Source organism: Nannospalax galili, unplaced genomic scaffold (assembly GCF_000622305.1).
Source record: "Nannospalax galili isolate Female #2095 unplaced genomic scaffold, S.galili_v1.0 scaffold44, whole genome shotgun sequence".
Lineage (NCBI taxonomy): Eukaryota > Metazoa > Chordata > Mammalia > Rodentia > Spalacidae > Nannospalax > Nannospalax galili.
Genome location: NW_008355789.1, coordinates 9528253 through 9555518, shown reverse-complemented (window position 1 = coordinate 9555518; position 27266 = coordinate 9528253). Strand labels below are relative to the sequence as shown.

The 27266-nt window shown below is 44.3% G+C and overlaps 1 protein-coding gene across 1 annotated transcript in view; it reads right to left on the bottom strand.

Annotated features, from left to right (window-relative positions):
- The window catches only part of Nucb2 (nucleobindin 2), a 56808-nt gene extending 32649 nt beyond the window's left edge, over window positions 1-24159 (bottom strand). The window contains exons 1-4 of the mRNA XM_008853536.2: window positions 24026-24159; window positions 18631-18766; window positions 4501-4644; window positions 3712-3819 (exon numbers count right to left, since the gene is read on the bottom strand). Coding sequence (XP_008851758.1) covers window positions 3712-3819; window positions 4501-4644 — 252 coding nt within the window. The 5' untranslated portion in view covers window positions 18631-18766; window positions 24026-24159. The remainder of the gene's footprint in view (window positions 1-3711; window positions 3820-4500; window positions 4645-18630; window positions 18767-24025) is intronic.
- Between the last annotated feature and the right edge of the window lie 3107 nt (window positions 24160-27266).

The following is a 27266-nucleotide window of genomic DNA, read 5'->3' as shown; positions in this document are numbered from 1 at the left end:
AGTGCAGCTTCAGTTGCAGTTAAGACCCCAGCAGGATTGAAGGGGTCATGGAGAGAATCTGAGGCTTTGCACCTGGAGAGCCAAGAAGAGGCCATTGGTGAAGGTGCAGCCTCAGTTTCAGTGGAGACCCCAGCTTTTTGGAGATGCCAGGACCGTGGGATGACCACCAAGGACTGCAGTAGGTGTGGAATGGAGCTGGCCTGAGTCTGCAAGACAAGCTGTGTGTGCTATGGACGGCAGAGTCAGAGAAGTGGAGCTCCCAGTACCCTTTGGAGTCCAGAAGATCGTGAGTGAATCCCAGATGTCCAGCCTTGAGCTACTTTGCTGGACTTTGGTTTTGCTTAGCTGTGCCCGATTCTTCCCTTTGAAATAAGACAGTACTTGTTTTGGATTTTACAGAAGCCCACAGTTAAGAGACTTTTAAAAGAGACTATGAATTTTAAAGTGTTTGGGTTTTTTAAGGACTGTGGGGTTTGTAAGGTTGTACTATCTTATGTTGTGATATTAACATCGACATCATGTCTTGGGGACAAAAATTGGAAGTATGGTTTAATAGTGATGTTTGTGTGTCAAGTTGACAAGGGGTCAATTGTGCTGGATAGCTTTAGTGTCAACTTGATGCACCTGGGTTGAGGGAGCCTCAATTGTGGAATTTCCTCTATTGGAGTGGACTGTGGCCATGTCTGAGGGGTATCTTCTTGATGAGTGATGTGGGAGGGCCCATCCCACTGTGAGTGGTGCAACCACTGGGCAGGTGGGCCTGTGTTTCATAAGAAGGCTGAGCAGGGGCCAGGGAACAGGCCAATAAGCAGTGTTCCTCCACGGCCTGTGTTCCAGCTCCTGCCTCCAGGTTCCTGCCTTGGATTACTGTGACCCAGTAGATGTAAGATAAATAAACCCTTTCCTCCCCAAGTTGGTAGTGGTCAGAATGTTTTGTCACAGCAATGAAGAGACAAACAAGGACAGAAATTCGTATGACGATTGGGGTATTGCTGTGACAGACTGACCTTGGTGATTATGGGAGGACTGTGGTTGTACGGTCTTATGTTGTGATATTAACATCGTATCTTGGGGACATAAATTGGAAAGTTATGGTTTAATAGTGATGTTTGTGTGTCACATTGACAAGGGGTCAATTGTGCTGGATAGCTTGACACACCTGGATTGAGGGAGCCTCAACTGGGGAAATGCCTCTATTGGACTGGCCTGTGGCCATGTCTGAGGGGCATCTTCTTGAGTGATGTGGGAGGGCCCAGCCCACTGTGGGTGGTGCCACCCCTGGGCAGGTGGGCCTGTGTTGCATAAGAAAGCAGGCTGAGCAGGGGCCAGGGGAGCAAGCCAGTAAGCAGCATTCCTCCATGGCCTGTGCTCCAGCTCCTGCCTCCAGGTTCCTGCCCTGAGTTCCTACCTTGGGCTCCCTGATGAACTGTGACCTGGGAGATGTAATCAAATAAACCCTTTCCTCCCCAAGTTGGTAGTGGTCAGAATATTTTGTCACAGCAATGAAGAACAAACTAAGACAGATTCAAACCCAGGTCTTCTGCAAGAACAGTCAGTGCTCTTAACCACTGAGCCATCTCTCCAGTTCCTTAAATTCATTCTTGTTATGTATGTGTGTGTTGGTGTGAATGTATGTTATGTGTGTACAGGTGCCCTCTGAGGCCAAAAGAGAACATTGGATTCCTTGTAGCTGGAATTACAAGGTGGCTTTGAGTCACCCACAGAGGAGGTGCCACCCACAGAGGAGGTGCAGTCTGAGCTCAGCTCCTCTGGAAGAGCAGGAGGCACTCTTAATTATATCTTAACAAAGTTCTTTTTTAATATTTTTCATTTAAAATTATGTATATTTGGATGTGCATGTGAGTGCAGGTGCCCATGGAGGGCTGAGTTATCGAATCTCCCCACCCCATGTTAGAGTTACAGATAGTTGTGAGAGCCCTGACATGACTGCTGGAAACTGAACCTGGGTCCTCTGCAAGAGCAGTATGTGCCCCTAACCAATGAGCCATTGTTACGGCCCCCTGAACAACGTTCTTTTCAAAAATTACCTGGGCCAGTGAGATACCTTGGTGGGGTAAAAGTGTCTGTGGCCAAGCCTGACGATTGGAGTTCAATCCTAGGAACCCACATGGGGGAAGGAAAGAACCAACTCCTCCAAGTGGCCCTCTGACCCCAAAACATGCACTCCAGGCATGTACAGGCCCACACACATGCACATACACATACATACATACATACATACATACATACATACATAAATGGAAAACAAGAAGATAAGAGTCTCTTCAAACAATTTAAAGGAATTATTGGCAGAAATTGTTATTATTCCCCCAGAACAGTTCAAGGCTTCCAAGAAAGAGGCTGTTAACTAAAACCCAACCTTAAACTCCATATACACCACACTATTGTGTGAGTTAGTCTTGCAGGGAGCCAACAGTGCAGAGGTTAAAATGAAAACAGATTCTGACCCGGAAAGATGCCTCTAAACACACTTCTGTAATTCTTCTAGAAGCACACAACACCTTTTTAGGAAGATGATAAAACAAATAAAAGTTGTATGAGCAAACCAAACTAGCTTAGCAAACATAACTGACGATCTTAAATTGGAATTTTTGCTCATTCAGCCTATGATAAAACCAATGAGCTGGGGATGGAGCACTTGGGAGAATGCTTTTCTCGAGTGCAGGACGCCCTGGGTTCCATCGCCAGCACCATCTATAGTAAGGTGTGGGGGCTCATGCCTATAATCCAAGCACTCAGAAAGTAGAGACAGAAGGTCATTCTTGGCTACATAGCAAGTTCAAGGCCAATCTGGGCTACATGAGATCTTGTCTCAAAACACAGAGATGGGGGTGGGGAACAGAGTCACAGGGAAAGAGGCAGAGAGAGATGGAGCAAGAGACAGACCGAGGGATGGTTCACTTCCCTTGACGGAAAGACTTTGAAGGAATCACTCTGTCCATCTTTCGCAGCTCACTTTCTTTTTCCTTTCCTATTTTTTTCCATTTTTCTTTCCTTTTTGAGCTAGCATCTCACGCTTTAGCCCCAGCTGGGCTGGAACGCACTCATGGAGTTTTTAGTTCCTTTTCTTGTTATGAGCTGTAGGTCACTGTCTAAGGCTAGGATTATATGAATAGCAGCATTCTTAGAATGGAGACAATGGTAACACCTGTGCTATTAACGTAAGAGCCCGCTCACTGCCTTCTTTGCTAATCTGGAACTGAGCAAGCACAGGCCTAACCCTGCTCTTCACTTCGGGATAACTCCCTGCTGTCCCTCAGAGCATGATGGGAGCTGCTGCACTTAACTACAAAGCACTCTGCCATTGAGCCCATGACTCTCCAGCGCCATCATCTGGCTACTCACAAACTACATTCCCAAGTCTAGAGTCCAGAAAACTCTCTACACCTTATCTGCACCTTTGGCTAAGATACCCTCCGGCCAGCTGTGTTCTACAGTTATACCATTAGGCTCCGGCATAATCTCTACTGGGAAGAATGACTTCCCACCTTTCGTCACTGCGTCAGACAGGGTCGTGTGTCTGTCTTCTACATCTCTGTTATATAACTCAACATAGATCCATCCACCTACCGTATTTTTCAATATGTTTTCCCACCTTTCCTACAAAGGTCTCATCTTTGTTATCTCCAGTATTTACCTCCATATCTGGTATGCACAAATGCTGGCTAATAGTTACCGAATTCCACTTACCTTTATTTCCTCTATGTCTGCTTTCTGGAGCCTTTCTCTGAAATGCTGATCTGTTTCCAGAACATCAATCACCTGTTTCAGGTATTCATCATAATAAAGTCCAGTGTCCTTCAAATTAAGAAATAAACAGTGGTATTTCAGTTTTTCTGGTCTGAGTAGAAAGACCTCAATCTTGAGGAACAACTTCTAGAAAAATGGCATTTAAGAAGAATGCTCTTTGATAGTTTCAATAGTCAAGGAGTTTTAAATCAGGAGCAGTATCGTGGTTTATTAAAAAAAAAAAAAACAGGCAAAAATTTCCCATGTGGCTTAGAAAATGAAGATTCAGGATTGTGTCTATAGCTCAGTGGTAGAGTGCCTGCCTAGCACAAGGCTCCGGGAGTCCATCCCCACACTGAAAAATGAATAAAAACAGCCAATAATATGAGTTGGTTCTCTGAAGGAAAAAAAAAAAAACTGGTTTCTTCACATGATCTTTTCTCCCTCCTTCAAAAATAACATGGTCTTAATCTTCTTGGCTGCTTATTGCTACACTGGAAATGTACTGTGATTGACTCTTCTACATAGCAATTACATTAAATGAACACTGGTCACTGTTAAACCTGACTCTTACCAGTGTTCTTTTTACTACTGTTTTATGAGCAATCAATATTAGCGATGCTTTATAGGGTCTCCATCTCCCTCATTAGTTAGAATTTCAGTTTCATTTCAATCAGCCATGATTCTCTTCACTCCGCTATCACAATTCACTTCATGTAGTTATACTTATGACTCGTCCATCACACTTACTGGTGGTTCTAGCTTCGCGCTCTCCACAGGTGGCGTGGTTTGTACCTTGGTCTTGTCTACGTCTATGGGCACAGCTTCCAGAGCGCTAAGTACACACGAAACCAAGAGAAAACAATGCTGTAGCTGGATGGTCCTCCACCACATCTGAAATAAAGGAGCAATTACAGAGAAGGCCTCAAGAGGTGTTTTCAAGCTATATACCTGCATTCCCACTGTCACATTAATAATATATTCAATATCAGGAGGTTAACACAACAAGAACTATAGGAAAAGGGTATAAATAGACTATAACTTGCAGAATTGATGCTTACAATAAATCACTAAAGAAAATCAGAGCAGACTTGGCAAGATGACTCTGCAAGTAAGGGCACTTGCCACTAAGCCTGGCAACTTGAGTTTGATCCCCAGGACCCACATGGTGAAGGAGAGAACTGATCCTTGCAATTTGTTCTCTGACCTCCACACAGGAGCCACGGTACAAAGGCACCTGAGTGTGCGTGCACATGTGCATGTGCACACAGGCTCAGAAAGACAGACAGACAGACAGACACACACACACACACACACACACACACTAAATGTAATAATTTAAAAAAATTAAATCAACAGAGAACTGGGTGAGTTAGCATGGGTTTACCATGCTAGCACTCTGGTGGCTAAGGCAAGAGGACTATATGTAAGTTCTAAGCCATCCTGGGCTACTTGGTGAGACCCTGTCTCAAAACAAACAGAGGCTGGCACGGCAGTGCACACCTGTAATTCCAACTCTTGGGAGGATGATGTGGGAAGATTGCTCCAAGTTTGAGACCAGCTGAGTTTGAGTTAGAGGCCAGGGTAGGCAACTTGAGACCCTGTCATTTTCTTCTTTCTTTTTTCCTTCTTTCTTCCTTCCTTCCTTCCTTCCTTTCTCCCTCCCTCCCTTTCTCAATATATAGCTGAAAATGACTTTGAACTTCTGATCCTCCTGCCTCCCAAATGCTGGGATGACAGGCGCACACCCAGTTAATGCAGTGCTAGGGAGGGAAGCCAGGACTTCACACATGCTAGGCAACCATTCTGCCAACTGAATCACACCCCTAGCCTGAGACCCACCTAAAAATTTTATAGCCACTTTTGAAAGAGATGTATCTTTGCTCTGGAAATTGTTATTGAGTATGCTAAAGCTGTAATGAAATGCTTCTAAAAAATAAAAAAATAAAAAAAAACAAAGTAGGGGTCAGGCATGGTGGTGCATGCCTTTAATCCCAGCACTCAGGAGCCAGAGCCAGGCAGACCTCTGGTCTATACAGTGAGTTCCAGGCCAGCCAGGGTTACAGGAAGACCCTGTCTCGAAAAACCCAAAACAAACAAGCATGGGGACTGGAGAGATGGCTCCATGGTAAAGAACACTTGCTGCTCTTCCAGAGACATTGGGCAGCTCACAGCCACCTATAACTCCAGTTCTAGGGGATCCAACACTCTCTTCTAATTTCCACAGGCACTCATGTGCACATATACATATACACGCAGAGACACATACATACACATAAATTTAAAATATTTCCAGAGCTGGATAGATGTCACAGAAGTTAAGAGCACTGGCTGTTCTTGCAGACCTAGGTTCTGTTCTCAGCACCCACATGGTAACCAACAACCACCTGTAACTCCAGTTCCAGAGAACCTGATGCCCTCTTCTGGCCTCTGTGGGCACTGCGCACACACACACACACACACACACACACACACACACAGTGTACTTATATATACATGCAGGCAAAACGTTCATAAACATAAAAAAAAATTTTTTTTAATTTTTTTAAAAAGATGACAAGATGGCCTAGCAGATAAAGGTGCCTTCTAAACTGATAATCAGGTGAGCCTGATAAACTGAGTTCAATTCCCAGGACCTACATGGTAGAAGGCAAGAACAAACTCCCAAAAGTTATCCTCTGACCCCCACACATGCACCATGGCATATACACAATAAATGATAGATGACAGATAGATGATTGATAGATAGATAGTAGATACATAGTAGATAGATGATACATAGATCGATAGAGATAGATGATAGTAGATGATTGATAGATTGATAGATGATAGAGATAGATGATAGATTGATAGATTGATAGATGATAGAGATAGATGATAGATAGATAGATGATAGAGATAGATAGATGATAGGTAGATGGTAGATGATAGATAGATAGATGATAGATAGATAGATAGATAGATAGATAGATAAATAGATAGATAGAATTCCAGTCAATAGTTACTTTTTTGGGCAATGGGCTTTCAAATGAATAAATTTCAATAAAATACCAAACAGGCCAGGTGCGGTGGCACACACCTGTCATTACAGCATTCAGGAGCCAGTGGCAAAAGGACTGCAGCAAGTCTGAGGCAAGCCTGATCTAGAGAGAGTTCCAGGACGACCAAGTCTGCATAGAAAAGTGTGTGCGTGCGTGCGCGTGCGTGCCTGCATGCGTGCGTGCGTGCGTGCGTGCGTGTGTGTGTGTGTGTGTGTGTGTGTGTGTGTGTGTGTGTGTAGGATGCTGGGAGCAGTTTCCATAGTGTAGTGGTTATCACTTTCACATTTCACAAGCAGGATGTAATGGGGTGAAAATAAAAGAGCAAAGCATTTCAAATCTTTTAATACATATTGTTCAACTTTTATTCAGTGCCCATGAGAATCTTAGTAGCTCCAGAAGGTCCACTATAAAGATATTTAATTGCTATTATACATATAAGCTTATGTAGAGTTTAAATCAAGAATAATGCTAAGAACATACTCAGCATGGGGGATGGCATTCAGGAAACTAAGACAGTGCTCAGAAAGTTTGATCAGGGTCACGGGGTGCCACAGAGCAGGGCTGACACCTGGGGTGACCCCATGGCTCCGTCTGCCTTTAAGTGATAGTTTTCAAGGGAGGTTCCTGAGCTGACAGCATCAGCATCACCTGGGAACTTGCCAGAAATACAAACTCTCAAGGAAGGCCTACTCCAGCTTTATAAACCAGAGACCCGGGAAGGCCCCACATCTTTTTAATCAAGCCCTATAGCTAATGCTGATGCATATTAAAGTTGGGAAACCAGTGCCCTACAACACACTGCCTCCTTCTGCTCTGCTGTTTAGAATGCTTCTCTCAAAGGTAGTTTGGAGGCTGGGATGTAACTCAGTAGAAGACCACGTGCCTAATGTACATGAGGCCCGGGGGTTCCATGTCTAGCACTGGGGGTGGAGAGGTCAGTGCTGACTCATAACAGAAAATGGGTTCTACACATAACAGTGAAGCAGCTAGGTTTAGGTCTATCTGCTTTATTTTTCTTTTTGTATGGGACTGAGGCGGAATGGGGTGTGCATGTACATGTGTACTAGTGTGCATATGGAGGAAAGAGGTTAACCCAGAGTGTCCTTCCTCAGGAGCTGTCCACCCTATTTTCTGAGACAAGGTCTCTCATTAGGACCTGGGGCTCACCACATATACTAGGCTGGCTGGCTAGGGACCTGTCTCTGTCTCACCTGCCCTGGGATTACAAGCACTCACCACCATGTCTGGCTTTTAAGAGATGCTAGAGACCGAACTCAGATCTTGCTTGTGCAGCCACTACTTTACCAACTAAGTAGCTCCCCAGCACACCTAGCTCCTCATTCTAATCCCAGCTGCAGCTAGCAACTTGCTGCATCATCACAAGTTTCAAACACAGGGAGTTTCTCTAGACCTCACTATTCTTTCTTTTTTGAGACAGGGTCTCATGTAGCCCAGGCTAGCCTGGAACTTGCTGTATAGCAGATGATGACCTTGAACTTTTTTGATCCTCCTGCCTCTACCTCCCAGTAGAGGAGTGTTGGGATTACAGGTATACACTATCACACCCGGTTAGACCTCAGTACTCCTTGGGTACCTAAATTCTACTATCAAATTAGTGGGTAAAACATAGATCCTTTCTGGTACCTAATCAAAAATACTAATAAAACTGCTTGCACTCAAACCATTGCATAAAGTTATTAAGTTCACTGATTTATAAATACCTTTAAACTTAATATTTAGTTGAATTTATCTTATTAGGCAGGCCTAAAATTATACCAGTAGAGCAAGAAGCAGGTCCAAGTGCTCAGACACGAAGATCACAGCAACAACAACATAGGTCAGCTACCACCAGAAGTTCAGATCTTGATACAATAAGAAAAGAACGCCACAGTCCAGAAATGTGGGAAACCCCAGCTCTGTCGGAGCCCAGAGCTGCCTCTGGGACAGCAGGAAAGCTGTGCGGCTGACAGACCTGAGGCTCACTCCGGCTGGATTCAATTTTAGCTTTTGCACAAATGAGACAATTAACCCTTAAATGTCATTCCAAACCAAAAGCTATTTGACTGTTTAATAATTTTAGAGGACAACTGTGATTTTAAAGGAGAAACCTGTTGTTTCAAAATCAAATACGATAATAAACACGGTCAAGAGCCAAAGGACACATATTATATGACTCCATCTATACAACAGCAAGGTGAGGTGTGTGTGTGAATAAGAGTGTGTATGTGTATGTGAATCGTGTGTTTGTGTGTATGTTTGGGTGTGTATATGTGTGTATGAAACTGAGTGTGTGCTTGTGTATATATGTGTGGTTGTATGTGTGTGTTTTTGTGTTTGTATATATATATATATGTGTGTGTGTGTGTGTGTGTGTGTGTGTGTTTGTATGTGTGCCTGTATATAAATCACAAGATATATAAATCATCTTTCAATTTTACAAAAAGAAGTACTCAAGTTAAATTTTTGAATGTGAAGATAAACGAGACAGTTTATAACTCACCCTAACCATCTACACCACTTTGTCACTTTTTGTTGCTGTTGCCTTTTTGAGACAGGGTCTCCCTGTAGCCCCACAGAGATCCACCTGCCTCTGTCTGGGATTAAAGGTGTGCGCCACCATGCCCAGCTCATAGTTTTTTATAATCCATATTTTTATATTCTTAACCATTTTTATCTTCTCGTTCTACCACTAACACCATTTTTCATTATGATTTTTCTGCTTTTCTTCATAATTCTGTCAATTTTTATGTAAACATGGTTACACACACACACTAGACTTTTTGAAGCAGGGTCGCCCTATAGTCCCAGCTGACCTGAACTCACTATGTAGACCAGGCTGGCCTTGAACTCACAGAGATCCACCTGCCTCTGCCTCAGATTTTCTAGCCCTCTGGTGGATTTAATCTTACCATATTTGAGTGACCTTTATATCTCAAATTGACTTAAGGTCAATTTTATTTGGAACTAGCATAGCTAAACCAGTGTTATTTAGATTATTTTGTGAATATACACATGCACATATACATATGTACATGTATGCACACACAAATACATACTGCTTTATGAAGTCTGACAATCTCTGCCTTTTCTTTTTTCAAATTTATATCTCTTGTGTGTGTGTGTGTGTGTGTGTGTGTGTGTGCGTGTGCATGTATGCCATAGTGTGTGTATGAAAGTCACAGGACAACTTGTGGGAGTTGGTTCTCTCCTTCCACCATGTAGATAAAATCTCTGCCTTCAAATTCGAGTATTTTTGGTTTACATTTACTCGGGTTCGTGATTCTGCAGTTAATCAACTTGATCTATAATTCCTCATCTTACTATCTCAGAAATCAGGGATTATCTTTCAATTAATGGGGCAGGAGAACATAACAGCCAAATGGTCCTTACTACATGCATGTCATAAAGTTTGTCATAGTTACTCTTACTGGCATAACCTCAGGCTTTGCATTATTGCTACTTCTTATTGGTCCTTTTATCTTCAAAAGGATAAACCAAGACAGATCTGGCACACCTGTGATCCTAGCACTCTGGAGGCCAAGATAGGATGGTTGCAGAGAGTCTGAGGACATTCTAGGCTATACAGTGAGATACTGTCTTGATAAACTAACAAAGGGCTGTGGATGCTCAACAGTAGAGTGCTTGCTGCACAGGCATGAAGCCCTAAATTCAATCTCCAGTACCACAAGAAAAAAAGGAAAGACAAAAATTTGTCATTCAGATGAAAAGCTCATCTGTGAGCACAGAAGCCAAGCAGCAGCCATGATGGCAAACATCTGACTATAGAGAACAGCTTGACTTTTTCATCTAAGGGCACTAAGTGCTTTACCAGACTTTGGACAGGACGATACGACACAAAGTTGTGTTACATTTTGTTCCTGAGACACAGCAGGATTACATCTGAGCAGCCACAGAGATCCACTGAAGGCCCCAGGCACTGACTCCCCTCCAAGCCTTCTCAAGTCCCTGGGCCTGCTTTGGAGGATTCACCTACTGTCAAGGCAAAGGTCAGCCTGTTAGCAATGTCCAACTGGCACTGAGCAGAAGACTCACAGCCTCTAGCAATGAGTAACATAAGAAGAGCTGGGGATGTGGCTTGGCGGTAAAGCTCTTGCCTAGCACATGTAAAGCCCTGGTTTGATCCCTAGCACCTGGGTTGGGGTAAGCTGAGTTTGGTCAATGAGGAACACTGACAAACTTCTGATGTTTTTATATGTCTCAAAATAATACACTATGCTAAAAGAGACTGGGCTGTTTGACACGGGTTGTGTTATGTAGCCCAGGGTGGCCTCAAATTCACAGTGATACGCCTACCTCAGCCTCCTGAGTGCCGGGATTACAGGTGTGCATCACCAGGCCTGGAGAGAATAGGGGGTTTTGGTGTTGGGTTTTTTGTTTTTGTTTTTTTTTTTGCCAGGCCAGCCTCAAATGCTAGGTAGCCAAGGGTGACTTCGAACTTCTATCCACCTGCTTCCACCTCATGAGTGCTGAGATTATAAGTGTGTGTCATCATGCTTAGTTCATGCAGTGCTGGGGACTGAACCCTGGGCTTTGTGCATGCTAAGCAAGCACTCTACCAACTAAGCTATATCCCCAACCCACTTCCTTTGGTTTCTTCAGACCTGTTTATTGGAACGGACATTTCATCAAGCCATACTTACTTAGCATTTCACTGACACTGTGACGATGTCCACAGTTCAAGGCTTGTTTATAAGAACGTGGGATCCAGTGGTACCATGTCCTGGGATTGAACCAAGGACTTCTGCATGGCGGGCAGGCACTCTACCAACTCAACGCATCTCCAGCCCCAAAATGGGCTTTTAAATAGCACACCATCACTGAAGCCCTATCTGACATGCATCTGGCCAAGTTGCCATTATATTAAACTACAAGATGCTTCCCAAAGATGTTACTGTATGCTTTTGTGAGGGCGGGTGATGACAGTGTGTGTCTGAGCAGTTAAAGAACCAGACACCTGGAAAGGAACACAAATTGGTGGTGTTCCTCCACAGCTGACAGCTGTCATTGCTTTTGCTTAATAAGCCATTTAACAAGAGTTTGAGGAAAGACTATGAATCTGAAAACTCTCTGTTGTCAGTTTCTGGTAAGACCAAGAAGCCCCAGCTCCAAAACTTGTGATACCAAAGCCATGGCTTAGGAGAAAATCCCAGGCAATGGGGCTTGACAAAAACCACAGGGGAGGAGCTGGAGAGATGGCTCAGCAGTTAAGAGCACTGACTGCTCCTGCAGAGGACCTGGGTTCAGTTCCCAGCACCTACAGGGCCCCTAACAATCATCCATAACTCCCATTCCAGGGGATCCAACACCCTCTTCTAAGACCTCCACGGGCACTGCACAACATGGGTGCACTTACCTATACGCAAGCAGTATACTCATACACATTAAATAAAAATAATAAATATTTTTCAAAAACACAGATGATGGGGCTGGAGAGATGGCTCAGCACTTAAAAGCACTGGCTGCTCTTGCAGAGGACCCAGGTTCAATTCCCAGCATCCACATGGCCCCTAACAACCATCCATAACTCCAGTTCCAGGGGATCCGATGCCCTCTTCTGACCTCCATGGGCACTGCACGACATGGGTGCACTTACTTACCTATATGCAAGCGGTATACTCATACACATTAAATAAAAATAATAAAATATTTTTTAAAAACACAGATGAAAATCACCCTCCTATCTGTGGCAGAGGCTGGCAATTTAAGGTGTTTGAAACCTCACACTGAGAATGTGGATAGTCTCAGGAATACCCTGTCCAATTTTTTGAGACAGGGTCTCCCTGTAGCCCCAGCTGCCCTGGAACTCACTATGTAGACCAGGCTGGCCTTGAACTCACAGAGATTCATCTGCCTCTACCTCCAGAGTGCAGGGATTAAAGGCATGTGCCACCACACCTGGCCAACCCTAGTCAATTTTAACTTCTTCAGGTAGGAACAAAAATTCTGTGTAAGCTGGGCATGGTGGCACTCACCTTTAATCCCAGCACTCAGGAGGCAGAAGCAGGTGAATCTCTGTAAATTCGAGGCTAGCTTGGTCCACATAGTAAGTTACAGGCTAGCCAAGGCTACACAGTGAGACCCTGTCTCAAATCAAAAAACAATGTTGTACAAAAGCTACATGTATCTAAATTAATCTTAAAAAGCTCTTTCAGTAACCAAAATGGACGTATACATGATAAAGCAGTGTCACAGTTTAATCAGGTTTAATCTGCAGCATTTTTTTTCTATATACACAAAGTGTGTCTTCCTATCAATGAAGCACAGGAATCCTATCTTGAGTTTTAAACCTACCATCTTCTTTAGGACTTTTTATTTATCTTGCTTTTGAATATTTAATTCCCTTTCCTTCCTTCCTTCCTTCCTTCCTTCCTTTCCTTCCTTCCTTCCTTCCTTCCTTCCTCTTTTTCTTTTTGATATAGAGTCTCACTATGTAGCCCTGGCTTTACTCAAACCTACAGAGAGATTCACCTAGCTCTGCCTCCTGAGTGCTGGGATTAAAGGCGTGCACCACCACATCCAGTTCTTACCTCTTTTCTTAAATTTTTTTTGTGACACTTTTTTGGGGGGTTGCATGTAACAGCACAGAGGTGGAGGTCAGAGACAATCAGTGGGAGCTGGTTTTCTCCTTCCACCACACGGGTCAAAGAACTAAACTAAGGCCATCAGGCTCGATAGCAAGGGCCTCTATTCACTAAGTATCTCGATGGCCCTCTTGTCTTTTTTCTTTTTTTTTTTTTTTAATTTAAAGGATGCACTAAATATATTTCTTTGCCCTCTACTAGTTTCTAATCTATCATTGCTTATTCTAGACATAACTAGGATAATTAACTTAAACCTCACTTAGTTCCTTAATAAAGACTCAATAAATGTCAACTGTTACCAGAGCAGAAGAAATGGAAAGTGTTCAAATACATTAGGGAGAAAAGTGATGACAGAAAAGTCTCTTTAAATACCAACATAATGTCACAAGTGTCAGAGATCCATTTACAGACTTTCATCAACTTGAAGCTATACAAATATTGTACGGACAGAGAGGTGACTGGGGAGCGGCAACGGGGGGCGTGCGGGGGAGGCAAACCCGCTGTCCTTCTACTCCCAGCTCACTTTGAACAGCCATCTTCCTTTGTCACCCTCTTCTTCCTAAAGCAAGATACAGACCTTGACAGGAGATACCAATCCAATGGGCTGCAACAGCAGACAGAGCCAAACACGACAGGCTGACAATCGCTCTCTAAAGGTAGGATGATGTAAAATCCCTTAAACTCACTATGTAACCCAGGCTGGCCTCAAATTCAAAGCAATCACCCTGCCTCGGCCTCCCCAATGATGGAATTACAAGACTGAGCCATCAAGCCCAGTATGATATGAACTTTGTTTGTTTGAGACATGTAATGAAGCCTGTCCCAGACCTACTGTATAGGCAAGAATGATCCTGAATGCCTGATCCTCCTGCCTCCACCTCCCAAATGTTAGGATTACAGGCATGCACCACCACACCCAGTTTTATAAGGTACTGGGAACTGAACTCGGGAATTGTTCTATGTGAGGCAAGTACTCTACCAACTGAGCTACACTGCCAGCCCCATGACATGGAATGCTTAATCACATGGCTATCTCAAGATCACATGAAAAGCACTGATCCAGAAGACACAAGAGCCTTCCCCTGCATATTCAGTGTATATAAAACAATTTCCCAGAATTTCCCAGTCCTAATGGGACAAATCAAAACTGACTCACACAGAGCGGTGTTTCTGTGTTGGGCTCACTCCAATAGTTATCCAGGTTAGGTATACAATCGTGTGTGCTGTGTGTATCTTGGTCATGGGGTAAGATACCTTGGAAAGTTTAAAAGAGCTCTTAGGTAAGAGGTGAAGAAAAGAAGGCTGAACCTGTCTCTTCCCTTGTAAACAGTCTCCATTCCTCCCTTGTCAATCTTTTTAAAATTAAATTTCTTAATTATTATTTTCCTGTGTATATATGTGTGTGAGAGACAGAGAGAGAGAAGGGGGTACATACGTGCAGGCAGGGCAGAGGTGCTGGGGTGATGGGATGGCAGGTGTGCAAATGACTACATCCAGATATTTTTACAAGAGATCTGAGGATTTGAACTCAGATCCTCATGCTTGCACAGCAATCACTCTTAGCCCCTGAGCCATCTCTCCAGCCCCACTTCCTTTGTGGGTCTTTTTCTTCCTCCCTCTTTCTCCTTTCTAAAACTAGTTTCCTCCTCCCTTAAACCCTCTCTTTTGCTCTTCTTCCTTCTTCCATTTCATTTTTGTTTTGAGGCTGACTGAAGTATGTTTTCTTTGAGCAAATATTTATGTATCAAGTACGCACACCAGGTACTATCCAGGAAAACAAAGGTGACACAGACACTTACCTAGTGTCATAGGCCTTTAATATGGTGAGGAAGGCAGGTTCTTCAATAAGCAATTGGGAAGGGGTTGCTTAAAAAACAAATCATAGAATGACCGTTTTTCTATTAAGGAGGAAGGAGGAGGAGAAGGGGGAAGGGGAGGAGGAGGGGGGGGAGGGGAGAAGAAGAAGAAGAAGAAAGCTGGGCCTGGTGGCTCCTGCCTGTAATACGAGCACTTGGAGGCTAGGGCAGGAGAATTACAGAGAACTTGAGGCTAGCCTAGGCTACAGAGTGAGACACTGTCTCAAAACAACCAACCAAACCAAAACAATAGTTAGGAGGTCATAAAATGGTTTTCAGGAATAGTCATATTAAGTCGAATAATCAGATGTTAAAAGCCTTTTAAAATCACAACTAAGGGCTAAGAATATAGTTCAACTGGTAGAGTGCTTGCTTAGCATGCACAATGCCCTAGGTTTAATCCCCAGTACCATATAAAACTAGGCATGATGGGCCGGGTATCATGTAGCACACCTGTAATCCCAGCATTAGGGAGGTGGAGGGAGGAGGATTGGATGTTCAAGGTCATCTTCAGCTACACAGTGAGTTCAAGACCCTATCTCAAAAATATGACAGGTAGGGGAGGGAGGAGGACTAGGCTGAGGCAAGTTGGCACTCCAAAGGCCGAGGAAAGAGAATAAAAAATCTAAGGCCTGCCTTGGCTACAGGGTCAGTTCAAGGCTAGCCTGGTCAACTTTGTGAGACTCTGTCTCAAATACAAAGTAAAAAGATGGCTGTGGATGCAGTTCAGTGTTAGTGCACGTACTTAGCATAGCATGCATCAGGTACTAGGTTTAATTCCCAATTGTGTGTGTGTGAGAGAGAGAGAGAGAGAGAGAGAGAGAGAGAGAGAGAGAGAGAGAGAGAGAGAGAGAGGAGAATGAGAAAATATGAGAGTGGGGGAAGGGAGGGAGAAGCCTCCTGATTATTTTACTTGAGGCCAATCATTTTAGACCAGAAAGAAAAAGACATACAAAGCAAAAATTTTACTGGCTTCATATCTAAGTGTTACCTAGAGGAGCACAAGAGCTTGTGAAAATGCAAACATACTTTATAGAAACAAAATCTTTACTGGTTCCTTATCTCCTTTCTACAAACACTAAGCAACTGATTGAATCTGTAGATTCCTCACTCCAATTTCCAGTCCCTGAACTTCAGTTTTATTTTCTCGGTGTTGTTAATGTCAATACACTTTTTTAAAAAATCTGAAACAGTGAAAGTTGAACTACACAGCCTAGGCTGGCCTCAAACTTCTGATCCTCTGGCTGCCACCAACCTTCCAAGTGTGAGATTATAGGTGTGCATGACCAGACTCATCAGTTTAACCAAAATATGGTATATTTACATAATGTGTACAAGAAAAATCTGGAAAGAAATCAAATATTGGTATGCCTTGAAGCTGGGTGTATGTAGCTCCATGGAGAGTACCTACTGGGCATGCGCGAGGCCCTAGTTCAACTTGTAGAACACCCCACAAAAACTGGTACACTTAAGTTATGTAAGGGCTGGTAGTAAGAGAAAATTTCAGGAAGAGTTTAGTGACCTTAAACAAACAACCAGACTTCTTTCAACCAGCAAGACAGGCAAAAGTGTGCCCCACATGACCACCTTGAGCTCAAATGTGCCCTGAGATGGGTCATACTTATCAACAGTTACTTCTGACCACTGGTTGATGCCCCTGGGACAACATCTCTGAATCATTTTAGTATCTTGCATACATAACTGCTTGCAGTCTGATAAATATGAGTTCATGTTTATACCATAAATTGCACAACAAATGCTGAACATTTTAAATAACTGGAACAAATCCCCAAACAAGGCAGAAGTGCTTCTATAGTGAGTCACAAGATAAAAGAAAAACAGAGCCGGGCATGGTGGCACACACCTGTAATCCCAGCTCCAGACACAGAAAGAGGAAAATGGCCACTAATTCAAGGCCAGCCTGGGCTATTGAGTTCCAGACCAGTCAGGACTCCATGGCAAGACCTTGTCTCAAAAACAAAACAAAACAAAAAACATAAAATAAAACAGAAAAAGAATTAAAAGAAAAGAAAAAAATAGAAAAGAAAAAGAAAATGCATTAGATGTAGACCAATTCTTTCTGTAGGCAGTGGTCGACTTAACACTCTGCTCAAATGACAGAGAGGCCTCCAGGAGTGCTGGTCACAGTTTACAGACCTCTGAGCCCAGGGGAGGAAAGGCCCACACTGTGGCAGAGGCTTGTTTCCCTATGGATACCCAAACTTATCCTTCCTCCCCAGTAGCAAAGCCCCACTTTACTGAGGGCAGCCACGCAGCCAGCGGTGCTCCTCTGCTTCCTGGAAGGATGTCTCCAGAGACAGGAGGCATTCTTCTTGGTCTTTGCCTTGCTGCCTGGACCCTTCCTGCAATGGTTAGAGGGAGATCTGGCAGCTAGCCTGGACTTTGAGAACTAGGGTCATACCTTAGGGACAGCAGACGGTAGAACTAGATCAGGTCTCTGCCTACTTTATAAGCCCCTCTGCCTCTCTTACTCTGTTTACTTCAGTATTATTTTAGGGACTGGAGAGATGGCTCAGTGGTTAAGAGCACATACTGCTCTTGCAGAGGACCCAAGTTTGGTTCCCAGGAGCCCTGTCAGATGCTCACCACTGCCTATAACTCCAACTCCAAAGGATCCAATGCCTCTGGCCTCCTCGAGTACCCTGGCTCACAAATCACACCCCCCATACACACATACATACACACCCCCATACACACATACATACACACCCCCCATACACACATACACACACACACACACACACACACACACACACACACACATACACACGCACAATTAAAAATAAATCTTTAAAAACTAGTAATTACTTTAAGGCAGGCCTGGTAATGCATGTTTGTAATCCCTTCACACAGGAGGCTAGGGCAGCAAAATTGCTGCAGTCAAGGCCAGCCTGGGCTACACAGTGGGTTCTAAACCAGCCTGCGTTACACAGTCTGACTCTGTCTTAACCTCCTTTCCCCCTAAAAAAGAATTACTTCAAATGAGAAAATAAATACTGTGTATTTAAGGTCTGTTTTGGGGTTGTTTTTTGTTTGTTTGTTTTCCGTCCCAGTTTATTATTGGTGATAACTGTTGTTTTTGTTTGTTACAAGTTCTTTTTTTTAACATTTTATTTATTGTTTTTATTTTATGTATATGAGTGTATTGCCCACATGTGTGTAAGTGCACCCATGTCGTGCAATGCCCACAGAGGTCAGAAGAGGGCATCGGATCCCCTGGAACTGGAGTTACGGACAGTTGTTAGCTGCCATGTGGGTGCTGGGATTCGAACCCAGGTCTTCTGCAAGAACATTCAGTGTTCTTAACTGCTGAGCCATCTCTCTAGCCCCACAAAAGACAATTCTTAACTGAGCACTTACCTTCAGACTAAAGGGGTTTGTGTGATTTTTACAGATGAGGCAACTGAGATCCAGGAAGGTAAGATGATAGACAACAGGAAGCTGGTGAAGAGTGGGTCTTGGCTCCTAGTCCTTGAAAAAAATTGACTCTTGGGTTCTAAGTATAAAGAGAGGGAGAGAGAGAAACATATTAACTAGACAATGAATTATAAATGTATCTTGATTTGATGGGAGTAGTATGCAACAGTGTATGCACTTATATACACAGTATGAATTAGTATGAAAGAAGTATCAAATTTTTATGACCTGAGCCTGGCCTGGAGGCACAGGCCTTTAATCCCAGCACTGGAGAGGCAGGGTGTATCAATTACTTTTTTGTTGCTTTTTTGTTCATGTGATCATGACCAAGGGAACTTATAAAAGGAGGAGTTTATTTAGCTTATGGTTCTAAAGGGGCAAGAGTCCATTATGGTAGGGAGGCATGGAGGCAGAGGTGGCTGGAGGAGACGCAGAAGCTAAGCTCTCAGATCTTCAAGCAGGCACAGGAAGCCCTGTCTCAAAACAAACAAACAACAACAACAACAAAAACAGAAAACAAATTTTTGTGACATGGCAGGACTCTAATGATAGATATTCCAGGGGAAAGGGGATGTATGAAATAAAGAATCAGAGACCAGCATAAACAAATACTGGTTTATAATGCCCAAGTTCTATTACATTGATCCCCTCTTTACCACGAGAATTCAGATTAAATATTATTCTCAGGAATGACACTCTAAGAACAGGGTAACTTTCCCTGTTAAACTCTCAGTTGGGAAGCCAGGCGTGGTGGCCTACGTCCACAATCCAGCATGGGGTCGGGGGTGGGGGAGGCAGGAGGTCATGGTCATCTTTGACTGTAATAGTGAGTTTGAGGCCAGCCTGGGTTACATGAGACCCTGTCTCAAAAATAAATTTAAAAATTACAAAATTCCTAGCTGGAATTTTTCTTTATACTTACCATTACTTTAAAAAAAATTTAATTTGAGAACGGTCAGGGGCTCAATGGGTAAAGGTGCTTGCTACCAAGCTTGACAAACCTGAGTCCCATCCTCAGAACCCATATGGTAGGAGAGAACCAGCTTCTGAAAGTTGTCCTCTGACACATTTAAGCTTAAAACAATCTTTTTTAAATTAATTTGATCCCAGTTTGTCACAGATAACAATTTTTTATTATTTATGTGTATGTGTGTGCCTGCCTGTCTGTATATGCACCATCTATGCATAAGTGTCAGTGGAGGTCAGAAAAAGGTGTCGGCTCACCCTGGAACTGGAGTTACAGGTGGTTGTGCACCATGCCATCTGATGTGGATGCTGGGAACTGAACCTGGTGCTTTTAACTGCTGAGCCACCACTCCAGCCCACCATGTATCAAAATCAATGCATTTCAAAGCTTTTTCTGAAAACTCACTATATAATAGAAGACAGTGCATGTGCAAACTCGTCATGAACTTAACTATTTCCATGTAGTCTTCAAGGAAAACAAGCAAGTCAATCTCTTTGAATTTTAATAGAGAACTTTTTTAGGGTATACTCACTATAGGATTATCTAGGTAGAGGAGTGAAGGACCTGCATAATGCAGGTCACATTTCACAAAAACATATGAGGTTATTAATACAGCAGGATTAAAAAAATATACAAAGAAACAGCATTTTGAATTCTAATCTGTCTCATTTAGTTACAAGCTACTTGGGTTTTTTTTTCCCCCCCCTCTGGTGCTGGGTATTAAACCCAGGGTCTCATGCATGCTAGTCAAGAGCTCTACCAACAAGCTATATCCCCAGTCCACCACTACCTATAAAACTGAACTAACCTAGGAATTATAACTCCACCAGTAATTTCAGAACTCAGGATGGTGAGGCAGAAGAAATGCCATGAATTTGAAGCTAGCTAGCCTCGGCTACATAGTGAGTTCCAGACCAGCTTTGGCTATAGAGCAAGACTCTGTCACAAGTAAACAAAAAACAACTAATACTTCTTTATAGGTTTGTTGGAGAGATTAATATAAACAACAGTGTATGCTCAATAAATACCAACACCCTTCCTGTCTTGAAGATACAAGCCAAGCATGGTGGTACAAGCCTGTAATCCCAGAATGCGGGAAACAGAGACAAGAGGATCATAACTTTGAGGCCAACCTGGGCTACATAGAAAGATGCTGAAAAATAAAAGTTAGGCCTGATAGCACACACCTATAATGCCAGCACCTGGTTAAGTGGGAAGAAGGAGACTCAGGTGATCAAGGCCAGCTTTGTCTACATAATGACTCAGAAGCCAGGCTGGGATATTCTACATAATGAATCAGAGACTCTGGCTTTTAAACACACACACACACACAAACATAAAAACAAAATGTATTTCCTATACGTGAAAATCTGGTCCATAAATAACAAAAGTAATAGATTTTAAAAGTGAAGCCAGGGACTGGAGAGATGGTTCAGCAGTTATAAGAGCTTGCTGCTCAACCATGAGGACCACATTGGAATCTCAGTACTCACATCAGGCCACTCACAAACACCTGTTAATGTCCATAATTAATAACTACTGATTTGAAAAGTGCCCTGTCTTATTGTGATTTCATTTCAACTAGTGTTCGCTGAGCACAAACCAATTTGGCAAAAAACATGACACACAGTTGTAATCCCAGCACTTGGGAGGCTAAAACAGAAGGAAAACTGCAAATTCCAGGGGAGCCCGGCTACATAGTGAGCCCAGGGCTACATCCTGTCTAAGAAAAAAAAAAAAAAAAAGGCAAGTAGGAGGGGTTGGAGAAATGGGGTCTGGGAAAATGGCTCAGTTGGTACAGTGCTTGCCACATAACCCTATGGACCTGGGTTTGGCTTCTCAGCACCCACATAAAAAGTCAGACATGGTTCCATGCCTGTAATCCCAGCACTGGGGATGCAGGTCCCTGATACTCCTTGGCCAGCCAGTCTAGCCAATCAGTGAGCTCTAGGTTCAGTGAGAGACCTAATCTCAAAAAAATAAATTGGAGCAGGGCATGGCAGTGCACGCCTTTAATCCCAGCGCTTGGGAGGCAGAGACAGGCAGCCTGCCTGTTCTACAAAAACAAAAACAAACAAAATAAGGTGGAAAGTGACAGAGGAAGACACTTGATGTGGACCTCTAGACTACACATGCTCACACCCACACATACATACACCACTCACACACACACACACACACACATACACATACACCACTCGTACACACACACACACACACACACACACACACACTGTGTGATATGAACAGTAAGTACCTTGAGAGAACAGAGAAAAGTAAACACAGCAGGGCCCGACCCCCCCCCCAGTGGGAGGTGGGTTAAATTAGGAGATCTAAAGAGCAGCATGTGTAACCAACAGGAAGCAGAACTGGGTTTTTACATTTTTCTTACATTTATTTATTTATTTGTTTGTTTGTTTGGGGGAGGAGAAATGCATGCCATGGGCAAGCGTGTGGCAGTCAAAGGACAACTTTCAGGAGTCAGTTCTCTCCTTCAACCATATGGGTCCCAGGGATCACGCTCAGGATATCAGGCTTGGTGGTGAGGCCTGTACCCACTCACTGAGCCATCTCGATGGCCCCCTGAAATGAATTTTTGACTCACACCAGACAGATCAAATGACAGAAAGTCTGAAGACCAAGATGAGAATAAAAGTTTCTGTGTTCACTTAATAACCAGAGGACTATTATTTGAGTTTGCTTCTAATTCTAAATTTCCAAGATTTTAATGTTTGACCCTATTGTGTCAGCTGAGGAACACGTGTTAGAACTTTTTTTGTCCAAAATTTGAATTGGCTCAAGCTTTATAAAACAGTAACTCACAACTGAGATGAGGACGAATCCTAAGGCAATTTCTATGAAGAGTAAAGTAAAATAATTTGCATGGTACCAGAATCCAATTATTTAACAAAATCAACCAGGGAGACCATATGAGACAAGTTTAACAGCCACAGGCTGTCTGACCCAAATGCATCGCACTGTCAGTCACTACTTGTAGCCATTTGATTTTTGGTTTGTTTGCATGTTCTTTTTGAGAAAGGGTCTCCCTGTAGCCCCAGCTGGCCTGGAACTCACTATGTAGACCAGGTTAGCCTTGAACTTACGGAGATCCCCCTGCCTCCGCCTCCTGAATGCTGGGATTAAAGGCATGCGCCATCTCATCTAGCATTGTAGCCAATTCTTTAAAGCAACTATCTCAACATTTTAAACTTTCCTATAGGGAAAGGCCACAAACAAAACTGGCTATAAGAAATATTTGCATTTAAGCCGTGTTCGTGTGTGTGCACATGTGCGTATGTATGTGTGTGTGCATGTGTGTACGTGTGCGTGTGTTGCTGTTGCTCAGGCTGGCTCAATTCACTAAATTCGGGTGATCAAATGCTCCTTCTGCCTCAGGCTCCCCAGTAGCTGGGATTGTGTGAGTGTGTGAGTCACCATCTTCCTCTGCTTTTTTTTAAACCAAGGGTTTTTTGGTTTGCTCGGGTTTTCTTGGGGTTTTTTTTGTTTTGTTTGGTTTGGTTGGTTTTGTTTTGTTTTTTAAGGTTTGGTGTTCATTTTATTCAAACATGGATTTAAAAGAGCCTTAAATAAGAAGGTTAGCTAGTAGCACTTAGCATTCAATTTGTATGAAAAGCACATTAGCCAATGTAAGTCCGGTAGACAGAATTTCAGAACGTTGCTCCTCATAAATCATCAGAGCACGGTTCCTGTCCATTTTCATTCTTTCCCCTCCACTCCTTTCTCTCCGGTGTTGCAAAAAATAACTGCCATCTAGGACCGCCGCCAGCACCAACCACAATAACCACTGGCCCACCGAGTTACCGTTTAGCAGGTGCCACAAGGAAGTCCCATCTTTCTCACTGAAAGGCTTCACCCGCGCCTAATTTGTCACTTTAGGGAAACAGATACAGGGACGGGCACCAACTTTCTCCCTAGTAGCAGGGGATGCTGGCTTAATGCTGGCTTAACAGATCCGGGGAAGAGCAGGGCTCCCGGGCCTAGCTTTGCCCCGCCGCTCTGGGGGTGCTGAGCATCCGCCCGGAATTGATGGGTCCAGAGTCCCCAGCAGTGGACATGGCCCTGGCGGACCATGCCATGCCGGACCCCGCCCCAGTCTGGGTCGCACACCCACCCGGCCTGTTCATGCCAATCCCAAAGAAAGCTCGGGTGCCCAGCGGCGAGAGGAGAGGCGGGGAGTACGGTGCGCCCGGGCTCCAGCTGGGAGACCCTACCCAGCCCTGTCCGCCCACTGCTGCGCCCCGCCGCGCTCTGTGGCTCAGGCTCCCAGACAAGGGGGACCTGCGCCCTCTCCCTCCCGGACCCGCCCAGCCTCCCGCAGCCGGGATCCGCACCCCGCCCCGCGCCACCGACCTGCCCTGCAGGGTCCCAGCGCTCGAGGCTCCGCCGACTGATGCCGGCCGCGCGCAAACCCTTCTCCCCAGCTCGCGGCCCACGGCTGTGCTTGGTCCTCAGCCCTCTGCGCGCTCCCGCCTCCTGGTTGCCAGGGCGACAGCCTTCACCTCCCCAGAAGCCGCTGATTGGTCCGGCTCGGGATCGCGGAGGATGCCTATTGGCGCGCTGTGGCCGAGGCCGCCACGGCTAGGCCCCGGGGAGGGCGGAGCGCTGAGCCTACGAGAAGGAGCCGGGGGCAGGCTGAGCCAAGAGGGACGTGGCGCTCTGAGACGTGAGCCGGGAGGCCGCGCCTCTTCCTTCTCCCGCTGTCCTGGAGAGGCTTGTGGAGCAGGACCTGGGGGTTGAGGTGTGGGGATCCCCAAGAACCCCAGGGACAGCTTGGCGCTTGGTCGCTGGCCTGCGCCTGCAGTGCTCACACCGATGGGAAAAGAAGTGGCATGCCCCTTTGGGGTCCAGAGCCCTCCTCTTTGGAGGGGAGTGGGACTGGTGTTCAACGGCATCCTACCTCGTTATCCTGAGCCCTGACTCGCTGTGGCTTGATTGTAGCTAAGCTCACTTTTATCTCACGCAAATTTTCAGGCATAGATTTCACTGCAGTCCCCATAGGACGGAGACATCTCCAAACATCTCATTTTAGCAAGGAAACTGAAGCTGATGCACATTCTTGGAGCCTCCAGGCTGGTGTTGAAACTTAAACTTCACTGAGCTTTAGGGTTTATTGTGTTTTTTTCCTTCACCTGAAAAACAAAATGATCTTAGGTTGTGTATTAGGTTGTATAAGATCTCAATGCTGCAACAAAATGCATGGTGAAAACAGCTCAAGGAAGGAAGGGTGTCTTTGGGCCCACAGGTGTGGCAGGTTGAGAGTATCTGGTTACAATGCCTCCCAATCAGGAAGCAGAGAAAGATGGGTAGGGAATGCTTAGCTTTCTCCTTTTGGCAGGAAGTGACCCCAGCCCATGGAATGTTGCTCTATAAAAAAAAGTTCAGGAATTCCCAAGCCCCTTTATATAAAATGGCAAAGTGCCAGGTGTGGTGGCTCACACACCTGTAATCCCATTGTGTGGGAGGCTGAGGTAGGCAGATTACTACAACTTTAGGCCAGTTTGGGCTACATAGTGAGTTCCAGAGACCAGCCTGGGCTACAGAGTGAGAACTTGTCCCAGAAAAACATCCAGCAAAGTATGATGGCATGTGCCTGTAATCTCAGCACTGGAGAGGGAGAGGCAGGAGGATCAGGAGTGCAAGGTTATCCTTGGCTACATAGAACACTTGAGGCCAGCCTGGGCTACAAGACATCCTATCTCAAAATAAATTGTTGTTAATGGAATAGTATTTGCATATAATTTGTGCACATCTTCTCACATACTTTAAAATCATCTCTAATACTTAACATCACACACACTCGTACATAATTGTACTCTCTAACCAGATGTGCCATTTCCATGGTGCTTCATATAAATAGTTATCTAGGGAACAAAGACAAGTCCATGCATGTTCAGTCCAGATGTAGTTTTTCCCTGATGTTTTCCATCCACAGTTGGTTGGATCCACAGGTGTAGATCCCAGAGATATAGAGGAAGGCCAACTGTAATGGAAGCCTCTCTTCTCAAGATGTCAGGTGCTGGTGGCTACATGGACCACCATGGAGCCAGACCTCTACTCTTACAACAGTCTACAAGCCTCTAACTACATGCCTTGGGGCAAGTCATCAAAGTGCTCTGTGCTTCCATTTCCTTGTGTGTAAAACAGGGACAAAAGTAGCAGCCTCCCACTTACAGCACGGCAGAGTAATAGGAAAGTGTTCAATAAATGTAGCCGTTCTTGGATTGGTGGCTACACGAAGACTAGACTCTGGTTTCTAGATCTTGACTCTTAAGCCCCTTTCATCTACTTAGTATCTCAAGGTCAAGCTTTTTTTTTTTTTTAAGTTTCAGAGGATACTTAAATGAGTCCTAGTCTACTCTAGGGGACAGGTTGGAAGTGATGGCACTTGAGAAAGACAGATTATGGAGTAGGGACACTAAATTTTAACCTGAAAAATATAGGAAATACTAGCTATTTATTAGGTATCATTAACAACTATGTTAGACTGGAGCCAATATCACATCCCAACACTGGAAAATACTAGACTTGGTGAGCATGGAGGTGCACACCTGTAATCTCAGTAGTTGGTGGGGGAAACAAGAAGGTCAGGAGTTCAGGGTCATCCTCAGCTACATAGAGAGATCAAGGCCAGCCTGGACAATGTAAGACTATGTCTTAACAAAAAAAAATGAAAAACCAAAAAAAAAGAACATACCAGACTGTAAGCACACTGAAGGCAGGAACTGCCTTGAGCAGTTTTTTTTATCTATTTTCTAGCACAGGGACAAACCCAGTGTCTGAATGAGGCACAAAACTTGGGTACAGCTCTGTCAAGGGCAGACCTTAAGGACCCTGGTGGGTGATTCATAGAAATCCAATGGAGATGAACAAAATCTGGGGAATGAGTGCATAGGATTTATCCAATGATGTAAGAGAAGGAAGTGGATCATGAACAGGAACATGGTGAGTAAGATGAGGGCATTCTTCTGGGATGAAGGACCGAGAAAACAAGAAAAACACGATGAACAATGAATAAGCAGCAAGATGCAGGATTAGGAGACAGCTGAGGAAAATATTTCAGAAAGTCAGGTGCAGAAAGAGCCTGGAGTGTTTGCCCATGCCAGTAATCTAAGCACTTGGAAGACTGAGGCAAGAGGATCACTTTCAGTTTAAGGTCAGTCTGGGCAACAGTGTGAGACCTATCTCAAACTCTCCCCCAAAACAACACATAAAAGCAAAGGAGACCAGTTATTTTCCATTTTGTATTTTTATTTTATGTGTATGGCTGTTTTGCCTACATGGATGTAAGTGCACCATGTGCATGCAATGCCTGCAGAGGCCAGAAGAGGGCACTGGATCCCCTGGATCAGCGTTACAGACACTTGTTAGCTGCCATGTAGGTGCTGGAAACTGATCTGGGGTTCTCTGGAAGAACAGCTGGTTCTCTTAACCAATGAGCTATAGCTTCAGCCCTGGGAAAGTAATTCTTGTAATAATAAAAATTGGGCCAGGTGTGGTGGCACACTCCTTTAGTCCCAGCACTAGGGAGGCAGAGGCAGGTGGATCTCTGTGAGTTCAAGTTCAGCCTGGTCTACATAGTGAGTTCCAGGTC